This window comes from Aulonocara stuartgranti, assembly GCF_965226115.1.
Source record: "Aulonocara stuartgranti genome assembly, chromosome: 15".
Taxonomy (NCBI): Eukaryota; Metazoa; Chordata; class Actinopteri; order Cichliformes; family Cichlidae; genus Aulonocara; species Aulonocara stuartgranti.
Genome location: NC_138951.1, coordinates 11,461,842 through 11,483,647, shown reverse-complemented (window position 1 = coordinate 11,483,647; position 21,806 = coordinate 11,461,842). Strand labels below are relative to the sequence as shown.

The 21,806-nt window shown below is 40.4% G+C and overlaps 1 protein-coding gene across 5 annotated transcripts in view; it reads left to right on the top strand.

Moving 5' to 3' along the window:
* The window catches only part of stxbp5a (syntaxin binding protein 5a (tomosyn)), a 102,758-nt gene that overhangs the window by 16,623 nt on the left and 64,329 nt on the right, over window positions 1-21,806 (top strand). For all 5 annotated transcript variants that reach the window (XM_082506757.1, XM_082506754.1, XM_082506758.1 and 2 more), the window contains exons 4-5: window positions 18,531-18,612; window positions 19,903-20,003. In XM_082506757.1, coding sequence (XP_082362883.1) covers window positions 18,531-18,612; window positions 19,903-20,003 — 183 coding nt within the window. The remainder of the gene's footprint in view (window positions 1-18,530; window positions 18,613-19,902; window positions 20,004-21,806) is intronic.

Below are 21,806 nucleotides of genomic sequence, written 5' to 3'. Positions count from 1 at the left end.
CTCTGTCCAAGCAGAAGCCACCGCACTTTGGCCATTTGTCTGCTGTGACAGCAGGTTGAAGTGTCAGACCCCTAGAGGGCTGGGAGACCCATCGCTTCTTACTCACCACGCAGTGCACTGTAGATCCGCCGGCCTCCGTCAAACAGAGCATCGTTTCTCTGTTTGACTGTATTCGAGCAAGGACTGCCCGTGAAAGAAAAGGACAGCTTCACAGCTTGTGTATCGCCACTTTCATCCCTGTGATGAAGCAGCTAATTTGTTTGATAAGCCAGAAGCCCCCTCCGTCTCTCAGGCGACCAGCAGGTGTGAGCGATGAACAAGCGGTAGGAGAGGTCTCAGTAAGCCACGCCGCTAGGCCCCCATTAAGCCTCGACTGGGGTCTATTGGCCTTATTTCTCCTCCTGTCTGGCGCTTGGCAGTGCTTTTGCTTTCACATTAAAAGTGGGCGTTGATGATTGCCAATAACACGATGAGGCGGGGGGGGTAACAATGGTGAGTGCATTAACCTTTGCGGCAGACCTCAAAATATTAGCATCCAGACAGATAATGAATGCAGTTAACTACTTCACTGACGGTTGCATCACCGGTTTAAATGCAAACAAAACTGAATCCTTTAAAGAAGAGTATTGTTAGGTTTCATCTCACTCTCAGGCTGATCCTTGTTGCAGCAGCTTGCCCAGGTGGTCATTTTTAGAAACTGTTGCTGCAGTATAATGCATTTTTAATGGCTGAGGCCATTGTATTAGACTGTGCTCTTTAAGTATATGCATTTAATGTATGTAAATGGCTGTCCTTTATGAGAGTTCATGGGTGTATGTACAGCTGGTGCATTCTGCATGCATGAGGTGTCTTTACTGCCATTATAAGGAGAACTGCTGGTTCAGTGTGTGTGTGTAAGGGTCTATCAGCATATAGCATGTGTGAGTTAGTATATGAGTGTCTGCATTTCTGCTTGTGTACCAGCTAACAGTGGGACTAATGTGATGCAGCAGCTCTGGGCTTCAGACAGAGTCCCTGATTCATTTTTGAATAAGCTCTATTGGGCTCAGATTCCCAGAGGTCTCTCCAATAATGCTTTCATCATGCCTGCGCTTCTTCCAAAATTAATTTGAGGATTTGGCAAGCCTTTAAAATGACGATCCAAAATAAAAGTGGAAACAAACAACCTGCAACCGGATATTTTACAAAGAATTTCCCTTTTTTTTTAAAATCATTTTATTTTAATGTTCGCTAGAACCGTTAGAATACACACAAAATGAGACATGAGATCTTGTTTCATGAAATGCCGGTACCACACCTGGACTGTGCTGAAATCACAGTCAAACACTACTTAGACGTACGATGATGCCTCGACTCATATATTTAATTTGACTTTATATTGTCTGTACATTAACTTTCTCACAAACATTCAAACCACCATTTTTTCCCCTTGTGTCTTATATTTTCCACCAGCTATTCTGAATAAAGAAGATTTACTCCAGTTTAGTATTAAATCTGCACTGTTCAGACATGACTAAACATAAACATAAAGGGTAGCTTTGTTCCTAATACTCACAAACAAAAAAAAATTACAAAACACCCAGGAAGCTGAATCCAATTACTGAACCTAGGGAAGCAAAACTGAACATAACACACGTAAGACAAGGGACTATCAAAGTAAAACAGGAAACGGTGAGACGGTGACCTAGACTTAAGACATACAAACCTGACGCAGGGAAGAAGTAAACGCAGAGACGTTACTAAAAGAGAACAAGACTCACTTTACACAACAGGAAAACCAGACAACTACAGAGACAAGGCACAGAGAGTGTAGACAGACAGGGACCACAAACAATAACTACATATCACCTAAAAGATTAACTAGAATATAAACTAACTACAAATAGAGTATAATAAATGCCAATAGAAACCTACGGCCATGTTAATATACAAAGCAGCTAGACACAAATGATCCTTAAAAACTAAGGATCACCAAAACCAGAAGAATATAAGATCGAGTGTAAATCTGTCAGTATAATGGAAAAACAAAAGGAACAGCTCAAAAAACTTAATAAAAATGTAATGATGCCTTTATTGAAGAAAAAGACAATGAACTCTGAGGTGCAGGAGAATTCTGCTTGCAAGGATTCATTTAGTTGCACCAGAACTCTTTGGACAGCATTTTATTCAAGATCCTAATCATAAGGCCAAAGCAACCAAAGAGCTTTTCAAGGTGAATAAGCAGGGAATCCTTGACTAGCTGAGTCAGTTATTTGACCTTGATCCAAACAGCAGCGTTTGGCTTTGTAAAGATGTTACTAAATGCAGGGAGAAACCACAAGCAGGCGATGATGGTAGTATTCTTGCACTTGCAGTATTTTGTACCGATGCCTATTGTATACAATGCAACGTGTGTGTGTGTGTGTGTGTGTGTGTGTTGAAACCCAATCTTGACTCAAAGTCTAAAAAAGCACCTACTTGAGATTAATTTAGTTTCAAACATAAATAGTAAGATGAGGAACCCGAAGAACAAAAATCTGTTCAAATAACGGATTATACTAGACTTCATAAAAGGTTGTTTATTTATTTGTAACATGCTTTGCCTGGTTGGTGCATCTACAGCCATACTTCGAGTTTGAAAAACTGCATAAGAGAGAGAGACAGACGCTCTGGTAAAATATGTGCAAACAGACACGCATGCATTACACATTCACACAGACATCCATTGTCCTAGTTTCAAAACACTACACATCACAGCTTGTGTGTGTGCAAATGCATGTTTTAGTTGGGCTATGGGCAACTTGGAGGAGTATTGGAATAGCAGAGAGGGGGGGAGTAAGTTGAAAGACACATCAGACGGAAAGGCGATAGAGATAAAAATGACAGCAATGGTACGAGCAAGAGAGGCGGAGAGGCGACAGAGGGGATTAGCAGCAGAGCGAGGAAGACGTGCTTTCTTTTTTTGTGCTCTCACTCTGTTGCTCTTTTTCCTGTCTTTCCCACGCTGTATACACTTTGCCCAAAACTCAGTGGCAAAACGGGAAATGTCACGGCCTGGGCGCCCTCCACAAAGCGCGGCACATGTCTATAAACACCCACCGACACGCGCACATTCATAAACAGCAACGATTCTGTCGACTTATGCAGCTGTCTTTGTTGTACCATGCACTCACTTCAAATCCATCCCTGAAAGCCTGTATGTGCTGTGTGATGTGACTGTGTTCGCCTGACTCTCTCCGTTTTTTTCCCCCTAACCTGCCTGTTATAATCCCTGGAAGAAGCTCAGGGAGACTATAACTGCGCTGCATGAAGGAGATGGCATACAAACATGTACTGTAGTGTTTGTGCTGTAGTCGGAGGCACATATTTTTATATTGCACAGATGGACATGTGAGTCATCAAAGCGCTGCTGTTTAATTAAGTGCATGGCGCATTTGCCTGTGTGAATATGCATTCTTCTCTTTTTAATCCGATCATTCAGTGAGAATATCTTCCTTTTCGGTGCCCCGAATTGCTTAATCCAATTGAATGCATCTCCTGAATTAATCCACAGCTGCACTTACAGGTATTAAAATGTACACTCATCCATCCATCAGTGCATTTTATAACAGCTTTGCCTGGTCAGGGATTTTAAAGCGTTTAAATCAAATCAAATCAAATCACTTTTTATTGTCACATCACATGTGCAGGCACACTGGCACAGACCCACCACTGTAGTGTCGTCCGCAAACTTCACAATGATGTTGGAGCTGTTAGTGGCTGTGCAGTCGTAGGTGTAGAGTGAGTACAGGAGAGGGCTCAGTACACACCCCTGTGGAGCACCAGTGTTCAGTGTGATGGGGGATGAGGTGATGCTGCCCAGTCTGACCACCTGGCGTCTGTCAGACAGGAAGCTAAGGATCCAGCTGCAGAGGGAGCTGCTCAGTCCTAGATCCTGCAGTTTCCTGTCCAGCTTCGAGGGAACGATGGTATTTAGGCTGTTTTGGTCAGCTAGCAGTGTGAATTAAATCTTAAATTGAAACTTAAATTGAAACTTTATTGATTTTTTAAATTTTATACAAATATAGTTGATCTTATTGACATTGATAAAGGTGCCCAGAAATCATCATGATACCAGTGAACCTCTCTATTATATTAGTTGCTATACCAAATGTGGTGGACCAACCTTGGAAATACATTTTGTTTCCTTAGAAAATGCCTTGAATGACTAATCAGAAATGAAGTAAATAACAAATGGTTAAAAAGAATGCACCACATGCAGCACATCCCCGGCACTACCGAGGCAGCATGGACACCCAGAGAGAGAGAGAGTGGGTTGCCTTTCTGAGATCACAACAGTCTCCTTAAGCGGTGTCCTAGCTGAAACAGGGCGAGAAGCAGGGGACGCTTGGTCAGATTGCCAGGGCTAACACAGACATAGACAATCGTACTCACGTTCACACCTAGATCCAAACTACAATCACCATTTCACCTCCTTTGCATGTCTTTGTCTTTGTGGGGAGGGAGCCAGGTCTTTGCTGAATAGTACCGCAGAGAAGTGAAGAATTCAGCTTTTTGCTCAACGATACTTCAGCAGGGCAGGTGGCTGCTCACATCGGAAACCTTAAACCTTTGTCCTCAAGTTGAAGGACACCTTCATTACCGGCTGTGGCACCCTGCTGCCTCAGTGTATGCGTGCATGCGTGCAAGTTCACCGGTAGACTCCGGTTAAGTGCTGCGAATACTTGGCCTTCTGTCTCGCATTAATCAAAGAGCAAAGGACAGCACTCAGATTAATATTTTATATGCTGCGTGACACTTGGCAAGATGCCCTTCTCCGCTGTGCTACGGGCAAACTGACAACCATACAGTGTACCAACGATGCCTAATTAGTCCTAAACCAGACACAACAGAATTATTGCCAGCAGGGAGTGTGGTACGAATACCTCGATTCATCAGCCCGAGTAAATCTATGGATTCCATTCTCGTCATTTCAGTCATCAAACCGATGATGATAACATCATTTCTTCTTCATATTTTTCTTTTTAATGATCAATTCTTTACATATATAATTGCTGAGGTGTGCATGCGTATATATTATCAATCAGATACTGCTGCGTGTCTAGCAATACAGCGATTTTGGCTTTACTTGCAGCTCACAGGTCCATGACCTTGAGAGCACAATCTGGCTCTGCATCGGTTGGCACACAGAAACACATTAGTGGCCAATCTTTACTAATCTCCCATGATCCTACCTTTGAAAGATTTTCTTGATATCAGTGCTGGGGGGAGTGCATGCCTCAACCGCAGCATGTAACAGACCTTTATTTGAAGCAGGATGATATCAGAGGCATCATTTGCCCTGTAAGGTTATTGCAGGGGCGTGCTGTGTTTGGTGCAGTTGCAGTGATTTTTTCCCACAGTCCAAAAATGTGGTTGTTACACAAAAATCTAAATTAACTGTAGTTGTGGATGTGAGACTCTCACTGCGACAAGCTGTCTTGCCTCTCACCTTAAGTCTCGAGTACTAAGCTCTCCAGTGTCTCCTAGCTATCTGTGATTAGTTGAAAACTAAGCACCATCTTTGAACACATTAGTTTTGAAACGTCCAAGGAACTTCACATACCATAGCTCGAAAAGCAGCTAAGAAAAAACATTGGGTGGAAGTAAGAAACGTAAGCATTTTTTAAAAATTTCAGTGGACAGAAATACTGGATTTTGTAAAAGGGCTTGCATTATATGTTATAGTTCTTCCTTAGCTTATCTGTATTTGTTCGTGACAACCACCCACACCCAAACCTGGCTTGAAATTAGTGGCTAGTTTTTATTCGAGTTAATACAGCAGAAAACAGCACACTTTCCCCTCCACGCAGTCCCGTTCAGAGCAGAATAAACGAGGTCTCCAGGTGCATTTTATTGCTGTTGAAACTTGTATCCCGATGTTGCCACGTGAATGTGTTTAAGGTTAATTTGGCATTGATTTAAATTCTAATAAAACATTTTCTTCCCAACTACTCTGAAAGGATAATACATGAGGCTATCTAAATGCATATACTGGCTCCTTTTCGCCACATCCATTATTCATAGACAGCAGGAAAAACCAGTCACCGAGTTAGTCCTGCAGATGTTTGTGTCTTCCTCCTCTTCTCCCTTTCCCTCTCTTTCTCCTTCCTTTCTATCTTTATACGTTCCAGCCATGTTTTTTCCTTCAATAATTCTCCCCGGTGCCTTTCTCAATCTCCACTCGAGGTTTTGTCTTTAAAAGCCACTTTTATTTCCCCGCTGTCTTTTTTCCCCAGTCTTCAATCTCTCAGTTGTGTGACAGAGAGAAAATTATTACACGTGTATCTTATTCACACACTTTAAGCATTTCAACTGGATCTGCCTTTTAGATGCCTCCTCACTCTCTTCATTCACTATATTCAATAACAGTCGTGTTTTATTGTGAAACCTTATGTTTACTGGGTAAAATTGCCCAGATGTTAAGGAGATATTTTATTCTTCCTCTCCACAGCCCTTCCTGAATTCAATACCCAATTGGGTGGCCTATCTGATATGAGCTTATGAATTGAACACAGTTTTCATATTGATAATGCTCATTTTGTGCAATTCATTGACCACGGTATACCGAATGTGTGGCAGAAGAAATAGAAATAAGCTCTGTGTGCAAAGGAATTGCAAGTATCCCTTTGGAGATAAGGGGGTTGTGTGATTCATTTTTAATTTTTATCAAATATTTCTCTTGTCACATATGAAATAAGAAGGGCATCTGAAGAGCACAATCCTCTGCCAAAGCCAATGATCTCTCTTAAATATTTTACAGAACGTGAACCAGAACTGAACAAGAATCTAAAAGGTTCTTTTTGCAGGAACCTCTTTATTCTGCACAGCAATCTGGCTGCATTTCTTTAGGTCTAAACAAAAATAATACATTTTTAATTATTACAATTTTTATTTTAAAGATACAAATCTTTTCAGTCTCAGCACCTTTTTGAGTGAACATGTATTTGCATGAAATACTAGCCTTGTGTACCCACTGAATATTTGTAAATGGTTCATTTAGAGCTAAATGATGTGGAATATGCAAAATGTCCTTTTCTTGGAAATCGAGGCATTACAGTGTGGTTATCGTAAGTTCCAGAATGTCATATAGTAAATAATACATCTCATATTCAATTCAATTCAGTTTTATTTATATAGCGCCAAATCACAACAGCAGTCGCCCCAAGGCGCTTTATATTGCACAGTAGATCGTACAATAATAGATACAGAGGAAAAAAACAACAATCGTATGACCCCTATGAGCAAGCAATTTGGCGACAGTGGGAAGGAAAAACTCCCTTTTAACAGGAAGAAACCTCCGGCAGAACCAGGCTCAGGGAGGGATCTCATAGGAGGCCTGTGAATTCTTGGTGATCTCCATCTGATTTAAATTGTACACTAAACTTAATTTTTCTTGTCCACTGCTTGTTGCTAGCAGTGCGCAATCTGGCCGAAAGATGGGACCATCCTTTGGGCTATAATCACGAATGATCAAGCTCCCCACGTGGTCACATGACATTAGCTGTGAAGGTGCTTGCTTGACGACTTTGATGGTTCTTTCGGGATGTCAGTCCGCCATCCTGTTTTCTGATTACAAACGTCTGTGACCTTAAAAATGCATTTTGATGTTGTTACAACTAATCACACGGTTCATGTTGCGCTGGAAGGGTTATACAATGGTGTTATTTACTTTATGATGCGATTGGATTTCCTGTGAAATCCGATCATATGGAAAATTAGGATAATCTACTATGTGGGATTGTCTGATTGCTATTAAATACACTGAAAATATGACTCTTTCTATTCTGATGTTACTCGCTGGCATTACTATTACATTTTAAACCCCACCGTTATATAGGCAGCACAGACATTGCAGGTGGACGAGTCCTCAGCCCTTCAGTTTCTGGCATATTTGTCCTTAAAGCGAATATTCAGAAACATCTGGTTCTGACAGTTCATGCATGGTAAAACTGCGTTATCCCACTTTGTGTGGCATAACTGAAAACACCAAAAATGTAAATGAATCAAATTAAAAACCAGATCTAGTTAAATGTAATCAATTTAGCACTAAGGGGCTCCAAATCAGAAGGAATCAGTGCCAATATCCACACACACTCCCTGTTGTGTTGAGCTCCATTGCCTGTTGGAGCGTAATCCTTTAACTGGCTTTGCATTGCAATCACAACAGCAGAACTCATGACTTCTGTTATTAAGCTGCAGGCTGTCAGAGTCATCTAAATGAGACTTTTAGACTTCAAATACCTCGGAGTTCACATCACGCAGGACCTGTCATGGTCCTGTCACATCAACACCGTGGTGAAAAAGGCCCGACAGCGTCTCTACCACCTCAGACGCTTGAGAGACTTCCAACTGCCCTCCAAGGTGCTCAGGAACTTTTACTCGTGCACCATAGAGAGCATCCTGGCGGGAAACATCTTAACCTGGTTCGGGAACAGCACCATGCAGGACAGACGAGCTCTACAGAGGGTTGTGCGGTCAGCTGAGCGCACCATCCGCTCCGAGCTCCCTGACCTGCACTCAATCTACAGCAGGCGGTGCTGGACCAAGGCCAGGAAGATCGTGAAGGACCTCAGCCATCCCAACAACAGACTGTTCTCTCTGTTGAGGTCAGGAAAGCGATTCCGCTCCCTGAAGACCAACACAGAGAGACTGAGGAGGAGCTTCTTCCCGCAGGCGATACGGTCTCTCAATCACACCACCACACAGTACTGACCCACACATATGGTTCTTACACACACACTGGACTTTCTGGACTTTGGTTTTGCACAACACTGGTCACTATATTCTTCATTTCCGGTTAATACTTGTACAGCTGCTGTTATTGTGTATGTATTTATTTATATTTAGATTTCTTCATACATTCTTATATAGTTCTATATTGTGTATTTTGTTGTACAGTTATTTTATTTTCAACTTTAATTTATATATTTATCTTTATCTTATTCTTCCCAGTTAAATTTACCCTTCATTCTAATTTGTGTTGTACAGTTATTTCATTTTTAACCTTAATTTATATTTTATTCCTTCCTAGTTAAATTTACCCTTTTTAATTTTTCATATTTATTTCCTATCTTATTCATAGCCTTTTCCTTTTTTGTTTTCTTTAGGTCACGAGCAGTTGTCCAAGCATTTCACTACATATCGTACTGTGTATGACTGTGTACGTGACAAATAAAAATTTGAATTTGAATTTGAATTTTTTGGCGGTTGCAGTAGCATACCTAAAAAATCTTTCCTTTCTTTCCAAAATGCTCAGGGAATAGGAAAAGCTGATCTTGTCATACAACTAAATATCCCTGTATTTCTATTCCTGTTCATCCACTTACCTCTTTCTTCTGTCGCACTCTTTTATTTCCCTTCTCCTCTCCTGTCTCTTTCGATCTCACCTCTTCCTCCTTCATTCACATCTCTCGTTTTCTCCCTTTTGCTTTGCATGTTCTTGCAGCAGCAATCGGCCACAACCTGTTCCGCTGACTCAACGTTTATTCTCTCATAGTTTACCCCCTTCGCTCTCTGCTTCCTTTCTGGCCTTGCCGATTCTCCGCTCCCACCCTCCCTTACGCTTTCCCACCTTCAATCTCTACAGCCAGTGGATTAATTTCATTCCTTCTCTTCTTCTTCACTCTCTTTCTCTTGCTTCTCTTGAGTGGATGCACAGTAGCTAACCGCTGACTTGTCTTGGTATAGATGAGACTCTTGGTTATTAACACCCTAATACTGGCCATACTCCAGAGCCCAACAATCCCTATTATCCCTACAGCATTTTTACTGTGAATCATAACTGTGGCTGCATCGCCTACTGGCTCAGACCCAGACTAATATTTCTTAACGGAACAGAGATTCTGGTACAATTGGCCACAAACATTTTTGCCTCTGCATCATTGCATTGCATTCATAAGTCACTCAAGGAGACCAAAGGCTCACATGAGCATAGTAGCATGGTGGCCAGATTAATTCAGTGCAACACACAATACACAAGTCCTAAAAAAAAGAACAAGTCAAGAGTGATCTTTTCTGGAATGCTGGTAATTCTTCTTTGCCCATTGTTTTGCAACTCTTGGTAAATTATGATTTTTCTAAACACAATGGACCTGCCAGTGCACCACTCATTCTGCAGCTTACTGCTCCTAATAAGCTACCTATCTTTAAATTCCTAAAACGGGCCTCTTTTTTTAACCTGGAGGGCGATTACTGCCATGTTGCTGTGCTCTTCAGCAAATAGCCATTGACAGGAATGTCATCTATAGACATAGGGGGTGTTATATATATGCACGTGTGTGTGTGGGAGCTGAGGCAGCGGAAAATACTGTGGCTCAACACAGTTTAATTGTTTGACTACATAATAAATCAAATGTGTCAGGGGGGATTATTTATACAAGGAGCGTGTTAAACAAATAAATCACCAGTTTTCTCAACTCTGCATATTTATTTATTTTTTACATGCATGCTGCTTGCATACGATTTTTGCATTTGTGCTTTTTGTGTTTCGGTATAACTATCTAACTATCAAAACTGTCTGTTTTGCATGCGTGACACTGAAAGTCGGGAAAAAGAGTGATTTCTGGAGCATCTTTGCACTTTCTCTGTCACTGGTGTGTCCTGTGCCTGATTGCCGTGTATCTTATTCACAAATAAATAAAATCCAGCCCTGCTCTCTCTACCCATTGCATGTTTTTTTTTTTTTAAACCTAAATTAATAAAACCATGTCAACACTATAAAGCAGGGTCCTTGTGAACACACAGAATGTGTTACAGTGCTATAAAGGCACATGAAAATGTGTTAACCCTGAGAGATATACTGTGGACTCTAGAATATACCAAAAGAATTAATTGATTAAGTCATACATTGAAATGCATTTAGTGCCCATTAAATGCAATCATAATCTTTATCAAAAATGCATGAGGATATCTGTAGATGTGCCAAATCAGCATGAAGCAATATGGGTTGACTTAACAAAGGTGTCTGGTAATAGCAGCGCAGGGCTTGTTCATGATGGAGAAAAAGGAGATACAGCTTCCTTTAGCAGCTTTTAAATTGGATGTTAACAACAGTGGGCAGCCAGAGGAAGGGCAAGAGATAAGTGACACGGGACCTAGCAGACTGAGGTGAAGGTCTGCTGCGACGTTATGTACGATCAGTAGGATTTTGCCTTTAAATGAGAGCCGATGATGTGAGGAGAGGCAGCCGAGTCCTTTGTCCGCGGGGCGGGTTTCTCTGCAACATTTTTGTCTGTTTCAGTTTGTTTCTTTGGTTTGCTGTTGCTATGGTATTATTTCCCCTGCATCTATCCTTCTTATTCTTTTATTTCTGTTTGTCTTTCATTTTTTTTCCCCCACTGTTTTCGCTTCGCCTTCACTCTGTTCCTTGCATTTTCTGCCTCCCAACTTCCATCACCTCATCCCTGTCACTGGGTCCAGTGCAGAGCAGTGCTGTGCCCCGTGGCCCCGCCTCTTCTTTGGCAGGGTGATGTACGAGTGGCTAGCTTTGACGTCACTTCAGGCCCAACGTCACAGCAACTCTGTGCTCCCAGGCTTGCTCTTTCTGGTGCTTTCTTTCACTGCCTCTCCCTCATTCCTTTTCCTCTGTATCCTCCATTAATCACCTTTTTTTCCCCCCCATCTTTCGCTTTCACTGTATACTCCTCTGATATGGTCACTTTTCTTAATGTTTCACGTTTTGCAAATTCATTTCTTTATCATGCCTTTTCATTATTTTGCATCACTCCGATTCATGTTATAGTCTCTCGCTCTCTCTTTGTCCACCCTCTTTATTCTGTTCTCGTCAGAAGCTGCACCCCCTTGATGTGGCTTGCTATTCCTCTCAAAAACATACCATGCACAGTGAGTTCATGTTTGATGTGAGCAGAAAGGCTAACAAAGATTACTGTCTTGTATGACACACAGGCTCATCCCTGTTCAGTTCCACTTATCAAGATAAGCTGAGCTCCATACCATAGTCTGTTTCCCACAGCCAGTCCTCCTTATGACCGTTTTTCCTTTACCAAATTCCCACTGACTCACCTTTATTTGTCAGAAAAATTGCCTGTGGCTTTGACAAAGATAAATATAAGAAGAGCAATAAAAAAGCGAATTGTCAGTCATCTTTGACTTCGAGAATAGCTCAGCAAACTTTCATTAGGCTTGACAAGACGGGACGCTGACCCACTTTCTGCTTTTGCTCTCTGTCTTCCTGACTTGTCTCGCTGCTATCGCTGCCTGAGGTCCACTTTTAGAGTCGGTGCAGTGGGCGGGACGTAAACTGAGATAGAGCTCGCTCGAGTAAAAATGAATGAGGACCGCTCTTGTCGACAACTGCGACACGGCTCCTACTGAGCCTGTCCCATGTGCATCGAGCTGAGACAGCTTGAAGCATGTTTGTTTAATGAAAAAAATACAACTGACTTGTCCCGGACTTTTTATTTGCAAAGTGGTGAATATCATTGTGATTATGTAATATTCTTATTCTGTTTTCAGTAATGCAACCAGTACTGGACTGTGAGTAACTAAAATGCTTTCCTCTGAGAAAATATTAGAGGTAAAATACATTCGCTTTATTCTGTGTACTAACCCAGTTTATAAAAAGTTTGAACATTGTGCAAAATGTAAATAAACGCAGAATGCGACCATTTGTAAATCTCATACAACCAAGTTTATTTACAATAGAACATAGAAAGCAAATTAAATGTTTAAACGGTGACATTTTACTATTTAATGAAAAATATTAGCTCATTTTAAACTTGACGACGGCAACACAGGCTGTATTTACCACTGTGTAGCTTTTCTTTTAACAACAGTCCATAAATGGGCAGGGATTGTGGAGATCAGCTGCTGGACTTTTGGGACGGTAACGTTGCTCCCTCGCTGTCTGATACAGGACTCTAGCTGCTCAACAGTCCTGGGCTAGTCCATGTTAATGAACTTCAGCCAGCAGAAGATGCCACTATTTCTAAATCATATTCACATATGGTTTCTTCTTTGGATGATAAATGTTAACCTGCATTTGTGGAAGGCACAGTCATATTCAAAGTCTTCGCAATTTTATGTTGAGGAACATTGTTCAGAAATCGTTTCACAGTTTGTAGATGCAGTTCTTTCCCCCAATTGGTGAACCTGTGCCATCTTCACATCAGCTCAAGCACTTGATGCGTTTTCTATGTTCTATTGCTTTTATTTTCTTTTTACAGTGTTTGCACTTTTTTGGAATCGTGGTTGTACATCAAGCGATACAGAAAAGCATGGTCATTATAGAAACTTTGTCTTTGTCTCTAATTTGTCTTCCTCATTCTTCATCTGCTAAAATATTCGGTCAGTGTTGTTATAACACGTTAAAAGTCAGTGATGTGAAAACAATTCACAGGAATTGAAAGCTGTGTTGTTGTTTTTTTCCCACCCTGCCATGAAATTGCAGCACAAACACACTGCCAGAGGGAATTTGTATTTTTATAGGAAAGTCATTTTGACAAAGCATAAGAAAACATTTACTCGGCCCAGAGGTTTACAAAAACACAAGTAGAAGCTTTCTTTTACTGGATAAAGATTTAATCAGATATTGAGATCAGCAGAAAGGGCATTCAATAATAACCCGTACAAAACATTTTTATATAGCTGCTTTTGTTTAATGAATTGCTTGTTGGCCTGTTTAGTGATTTATTGACTCTTGTTGTTCCTTAATTAATCATTAGTTCTTTGAAATGTCAGCAAATGGTAAAAAGAAAATGTTGATTTTTGTCCTGCAGTTCCTCTATTTGCCTGAAGAGACACAACAACAATATAACACATAAAAAGAGGAAACAGGGCACTTTTGACAGTTTTGGTTACTCTTGATTGGATGCCGAGGGAATTGGTGCATGCCAATTGAGAAACACAGAGCAGAGGTAAACTCAAACTGAACTACACATGAGGAAATTCAGTCTATGACCAGTTTCTTTTGGTCATACCCTCTTGTTGAGGGTATGACCAAAAGTGAGCGACACTCACTGAAACAATTTTTAAAAAGCCAGTGTTTTCAACATATTTTGCGGCAGGATGTTTTCCTGATCACATCCCCAGGCTGTGTGTGTGTGTGCGTGTTTGTGTGTTCGCTTCATGATATCGTACATGTGGGATGGCTGCCTTCCTTCAGAGAGAAAGCAATAAGAGCAGTTTAAAAAGCACAACCTTAAATCCTTTCCTCTCTTTTACAGAGAGGAAGATTTGGTTGCCAGGCAACATTCAGACAGAGTTTTCAATTAAGCCACTTTGACTTAGATGGTCTGCACTGTCTCTGGGTCCAAACCATCTTAACTAACAGCAAGCCGGCCCTTCTGCTTGTTTGCTTGGCAGCTTTCTGCAAAGAGATGAAAGACAAAATGTGTACAAGGGCCACTTTCGCACTAATTATCCAAAAATGGTTCTTTAAACCCCCCCCTCTGAAAAAAACCCAGAGTGATTTCACAAGGTGATGTCATGCAGGCTGATTTAGCTCCACTTTGTGACCTGATGGTTAAGAACAATTGTATTGCCGTTTACTTTGAGTTTTGTTGAAACAAAAAATCCTTGTTATCATTTACAGGCCAATAATATCATTTTCTTTTTTTATTTTAGAGGTCTGCTAGAATTGTTTTACATGCTTAAATATAAAAAAAACTGAACGGCACATCTTTTTTTCTCTGTCTGAAATATTCTGTCTTTGCCCTTGTCCTGTCAAGCCTTTTCTAAGCCTAGTCTGCTCTGATCTAATATTTATTAATGCAATTTGCACTTCTGTCTTCCACAATGTCAGTCTTCAGTCTTACTTTTACTACTTTTAACTAACTTCCTTTTTACTTTTCTTGGTTTTTATCACTGTTGTAGATATATAAATTCCTGCACTACTTCATAGTATAAGCCCCTTTTATTTCAACTGTGCTGTTTATTGTAGACTGTACTATTTATTGTATTTTTGAATGTTCTAGATCAGAATCAGACCTAGAAGTAGAGAGACTGCAGTTGCTATGCCATACAACGCAATCGTATTCGTATCGAAATTCTCAAAGTTGAGGCACAATTTCTAAATTATTTTCCCTTTAAAACAAGTTGGACTAAACTCTGTACACACGATCAAAACTAATGGTGACATTAGCTACATTAGCCGTGCAAAGTACTGCCTCAGTTCCAAAAAAAGTTGGGTGATGTGTAATGAAAAAAACACTTATGTAATATGAACACAACATTCATATATTTATAATCATTCTCTCCCCCCTTACTTGCACATTTGGCTTACATTACCCTGTGACAGGTTAGCTAGTAGCGGTATGCTAGAGGAAAGAAGGCACACCACAGGTCAAGTGGAGAGAGCACTGAGACTCTCATCCACTGGGTGTAAAAGGTTTGGTGCATGCTGATGAGCTCTCTGGCCCTCTGTTATATTCATTATTCTCTTTTTTATTTCTTCATTTGTAGCCCCAAACTCAATACTGTCTGAGGAGTTTTGCAGTCACTAAACTTCTTCTTTATGTCCTGTCTGTGGTTTTTAAAAATTTCTCATGAACATTTTTGTAACCACACACAAATGCCATCACAGTGGTAGACATGCACCACATTTCTCCATAAAACCACAAAAGTTTTATGCAACGTGCCATTTCACAGCATTTTACTGTAAAAACATGTAAATGTCAAAATGGACGCTACAGTGCTACAAGCCTGACTGCTCATCACTGCCTTTACTACCTGTTGAAGTTCAGGCTCTAGGTCCTGGGCTGGGGTTGGCACCCAGCTTTAACATCATTTTGGGTTCTTGGCTAGCTTATGGCTTTTTGTGCAGATGCTTACAAAGAGCTAATGTTGTGCTAGCAGTGCAATGTAGTTATTTCTGGCTTGGGGGCAGTTTGTGCCATGTGGTCTTGTCTTTTTGTGCAATAAAAATAAACCCAGTGCACATGTGTCCACTTCTGAAAAGCGGTAGATTGCCCCACTATTTTGTAAAATCAGCCGATTGCAGCACAATTGCACAAAAAGAAGAAAAAGATTGTTTGTTTGAACCTTTGTAACGCAAGTGATAGCATAATTGTAAATGTAATGTAATCACTGTGGCATGGTATGCTGCTACATCACTGAGAAATGTAATGTGATTAAATGGAATGTGTTGCTCCCAACACTGCAAATGATAAACCACATTGTAAACATTGTATCACATTGTATTTCTAAATAAATAGGTTAGCTTACGTGTGTGTAGTCTTCAGTCACTTTGCTACTCCTTAAGAAACAGAGAGCTAGCTGCTGGTATGTCATTTTTTCATATGAAACCAATTTGGCAAACTCAAGAAGAAGAATGCAATTTTTAAATTACAGATTATGTTGAGTAACAACACCAGGTATAAAAGAAATTCTAGATGTAAAAGTAAAATTATTCAGTACAGATATTGAGGTTACAACTGGATTTGAAATAAAAACCAAACAAAACCCCCTTTCAGCAATTAAAACTCTGTTCTATAACAACCTGTTTTACCAGGTAAATTCCCTGTCAGGTATTTGTTGAGACTTTGCCCCAATATTTTTTCTTTCTGTAGCACCGTCCAAGATAAATATCACAAAGTGCTTTACAACAAAAACATTACTGAAAAAGAGGTGTCACTGGGTCCATAGTAGGACAGTGTGCAAAACCATTCAACATGAGCAACCAAAATAAACGCTGAATTAAATTAGAATATTTAGAAAAACTGTCAAGGGGTCCTAGGGCTTTCATTACCTTAGACATAATCCTGTTCAGGGTAAAACAGGGATTCAAATGAGTGGAAATTCTTCACAGTCCCATACAGATTCAACCAGCTCTTGATGAAAATATCCGGTTATTGAGTTGCTAAAAGCTAAAACTGGCTACCTGCTGCTGCCTAATGAGAGCTCCATGGTTAATGATGCAACAGTTCTCTGTGGATTCTTTGCTATGAGCGAACCTTGTGATTTACACATAATAATAAGATCAATATAAAACATACTGACTCGAGCTGGTTTAGGCATAGCCTTGTCCATGCTATCAGACAACACCTTGTTGTCAACATAGCTACAGATGACTAAATACAAAGGACTAAATGACCAAAAATACGAATAGAGTTCAGATAAATATATACTGTAGTGCGTGTATTTATATATACCTTCCTGTGTATTGAGGCCAAAAGAAGAATAAATGTGGAGGAAACGAAAAGCCTAACATAGCTGGGTGAATGCTAGCTGCGTTAAAGGCTTCGTAGGTGTTATGATCACCTGTAAAATACTTTGATAAGATATACCTATGTTTAGGGCTTATGGCACATGGCGCACTGTGTTGAGTGGGACTTGATTATTGGTGTTTGCATTCAGGTGAGATAAGCTTCTTCTTGTTTGTTGTTGCTGCCGCTACCACTGTTGAACCAACATTTCTCTCTCTGCCTTTGAATCATCCTGCTTCTTGTGTCTATGTAGATTCAAGAGAAATATCGAGCTCTTCAGGAAATTTACTGTAGCTGGCCACATGCCAAAACACACAACCCCCTCCCCTCGCATATTAATGATGAGCGATAGTGTCATCCCCAGAGTGCGGTGTCTTCATGTGCCCCCATATGAAAATTGACACCCCCTGCCTTAGTGCTGATACTCGTGGGAAGAATAAAAATAATCAGTAAGCTCACCCACTCACTCTCCTCGAGAAAGGAAACTTGCTATTCTTTGCTAGACTTGTGCTCTTTCCTTCCTTTTCCCCCTTTATTTATTTATTTATTTTAAAGAAAGGAAAAAACTTCCATCGTTGTGTCTATTTTCTCTCTCTGCATCTGTTGTTAGAATTGTCAGTGTACAGTATATCCAAATGTGCCCTTTCTCTTCTTCTTCTTTTTTTTTCTTCTTCCTGCTCTTATTTGCTCAGCTGGTCACATAATATCCACCTCCTCTCTGCTGATTCATATTCTCTATACTTGAATTCATGACCCCACATTTCCATTTTCTCGCTGTCAATCTGTCTGTGTCTGTTCCTTACTGTAGCTCTGTTTTGTGTTGATTCTGTATATTTATTGCTATTTCTACAGAACTGCAGTCATCTACTGTAAGTGGCTTACTGTTTCCTGAGTTACATTTGCAGTGCATACATACTGAGAGCGTACGGTTAAAATTAAATGCTCCTCGGTGAAACTGATCCCTGTGATTTTTATCTGTAGGGTACATAATGAGCTAATATTTTAAATGAAATGTGTGTAAGGAGGAAGTCTTGCACTGTAAAGAGTTTTGTTGGAGGGGAGGAATGGGCTGAATCTCTGTTACCAGACCATAAAATTTACGTCACTGTGGATGTTTCGTTTTCCTTCCTAACAATTACCCAGGAACACATGTCATGACATTTAAATCAGGTGTCATGACCCTCGAGCTTTCAAATGCTGAGGCACTTGTTCTTTTTTGCCATTTTTTTTTCTTCTCTCATGCAGACACAGAACACACCAGCTTTCTCTGCACAAACAGAAACATGCGCTATTGCTTTGATGATCTCTTTGCTGGAACTGTACGTTCCTTGACTGAGAGCCTTTCAGGTTCGGGCGTCCTGGTGTGGAGTGTTACTGTCAGCATGAGAGTGGAGCGGCTGTCATCCAGCTACAGTTTCTCATCAATGAGGTAGGTTACAAAAACAGAGAAATGACTCCCATTTTTACTTGTGGTTACTTCTAATACACGCTTGATGACTGATTGCAGCTACTAGGCTGATTTTGCTATTTCAAACAACTGCTGTTTAGTCTTGAAATTTAGCAATCAACAGCCATGTCACGATTTTCTCCAACCTTCTTTGTTTCGTCATTGATCTTATCAGGTAATATTGAGCTTTTTCCAGTTTAGAACAATATGGCTGCTTGTGTTTGAACTATACTGATGCATTGAAAGTTTATTGTGCCGAATTGATTTAAAAAACAATATAACATGAAGTTGTTTTACATCTTGTGGCAGTTTAACTGTTTTTTTGGCTTGTTCCTTGTAATAACACAGTCACAGCACAACTTACCCAAACATTATTCTGCACCAGAAAACCTCTTATATAATTTTAAGCTACAATACTGTGCAAAAGTAGCTCGGTTAAAATCATTGTACAGTGCTTCAACAATGTTGATGTCTGGTCTCTGATGTCTTTTCTATAAAGGTACATTTTTACTGCATTGACAGTGTGTTTGAGATCATATTTTGCACGATGGTTCAAAATTTTACGGCACTTTTCTTGTTGTTGTTCAGTTTTCTCAAATCATTGCACAGCATGCTGAGATATGTCAACGGTTCTTTGATTAAAAAATACTATTTATGCCTGACTAACTGTGCTATCCTAGCTATTTTTTTAAAGAATAAGCTAAAGAAATTAGAAATTATGAGGGTTTTTTTTTTTTCAGAGTTGTCAGCCAGCCTGGACTGAAAGGCTGGCTCCTTGGAAGCAAAATATAAAGAAATGAAGGAGCAGCTCAAGACTTTTGCACAGTACTGTACAGGCCAGACACAAACATTTTTGACTATCTTTTCAGACTTTTATCACTTACGACCAGTGCAGTATTTCATACTTAGTGTTTCCGGTATGTGTGCTTGTGTGTGTTAGCATCTGTGTGGCTGTGACTCAGCAGCTCAAACGAACCCTTAGGGAGATCGAGATGATTTTTTTGTGCCTCCCACACACACACACAGACATACACTTATATACATCTTATGAATCATCATCGTTACCTGGGAGAAAGCTGCCTGATTTAAACTCAGTTCCCTGAGTTTCTAGGGAATGCAGTCTGACTAATACATGTCATGCTCGCAGACAAAATGTGCAGACGTGTTCATGGAAGCTTCAGTAGTATGTAGTTAATGACACTACCATGTTTGTGTGAATGCTTTTCCTTTGTCACCTTCAAAAAAGGAAACTCAATGCCTCTGTTATGACAGGGGGCGCTGGTGAGCGCTTTGGCAGATGACAGCGTCCACCTATGGAACCTGAGACAGAAGAGACCAGCCATCCTCCACTCCCTCAAGTTCAACAGAGAGAGGTAAGTGGGTCGCGCATAAAAGCTGCAGCTGGTCAGAAACACCGCATACTTAATTGAGTCCACTTGCTTTCCAGTTTTTCTCTCAGTTGTTTCTCTGCATGCTCAGTTAGACCCCACACCTGGTCTGGTGCAACATGAACCGTGATTTTCTGAGTAGGGTTAGTGTCAGTTTGCCGCCTGTTTCAGCTGTTAGTTTTTGCAGTCATACAGTGTGCAAACAGATGGTATTTCATTTGGCACATTTGTCTGTGCGCTTGCAAAACTGTGCACAGAGCACTGGAAGTGACAGAGAGTCTGATACTCTCGATTTCTCTCTCTGCTGGTCTCCAACTAAACACTTGGTATTTGGGTCACTTGCTTTGCCTTTGAGGTTTTTCCCATCACTGGGGCACAGGTGTGAAACCTACCCAAACACCTGAAGGTTTATACCAGTTTACACCACGCAGAGACACAAACATGTCATGAATAAAAACAGAAGTAATGTGAGTGATTTTTTTTTTCAAGTAGTTGATCAGGTATGGTGATGTAAACCTTTTCTCCACTGGACAAATCTACCCTATTGTTACCCTGAAGAAGAAAAGCAGTCTATACATATTTGTTCGGCCACTTTGCATGTTTCAATCGACTTTAAGTTATTACTGTATTTTCCACACTATAAGGCGCACTTAAAATACAAATTTTCTCAAAAATCCACAGTTCCCCTTATAATCCAGGGCGCCTTATGTTTGAATTCTGGTTGTGCTTACTGACCTCGAACTGATTTTATGTGCTACACGGTGCTCAAAAATCAAAAATGCTTTAGTACGACTTTGGTAAGCGACGAAGCTGCACCGCTTAATGGATTGTCTGAGCATTACAGCTACCGTAGTCAGGAGCCTCAACGAGTAATCTGGGTCCAAAACTCAGTCTTCTTCAGGTCCCAAATCCACATATGGATATGTGGACCATATTATTGCTCGCTAGTATACCACTTCCTAACATTAGATTGTGATGTAAATTTCTGAAGAATCAACACTGTTTTTTGCCTATAATTGTATTGTGTTATGATAATTAAGGTGCCAGGATAGACATCTTCTCAGGGTTGCATCTAAAGGACAGAGGGAATGGTGCACATACTGGCAAAATTCTAAGTCATACTGTCTGAATACTGCATTTTTTTTTTATGCAGTTTAAGTTCTGAGACACAAGTACAGAATCACCTCACCTCCAGGAAGTTAGTGTACACCCATCAGAGCCAATCATATCACTGGCCCACGATCTGTCACTGTGGAAAGCGGTGAAAGGGTTAAACCTCAGAACAAATGATCTGAGATGGCGATGATGTGATGGACAGGTGGCCAGCAGCAGCTTTTAGGGCGGATTGTGTTCTTGTGGAGGCGCTTGACTGCCTCTGACATTTAGTAAACATTGCCGCCCAGCCGAATGACCTCAAGACACAGCATCAAAGAAGAGCAGAGTTACTGCTAAGAGACGTCAAGACGGGAAAAAGAAGCTGCAAAGTCACTTGACACGTTTGAAATGGGAAAATAAGAGAAGACCGTTAAACTAATGCAATGGAAGCAACTGAAAAAATCTTAGGAAGAAGCTTAGAACAGTTAACGAATTTGAGATGGAAATAGAATAAGAAAAGAAAGCTAGAGATTACCAAAGAAGGTTATAAGGTAGGAGCAGGAGAATGGAGCATCCATTTAATTCATTCATGTTCTCAGCCCCATTCAGTTGAAATCAATACACAACATGTAACAAGTTGGAGAAAATTCAGATAACTGAGCTTCATGAAGAAGTCTTTCCAGTCAGACTCAT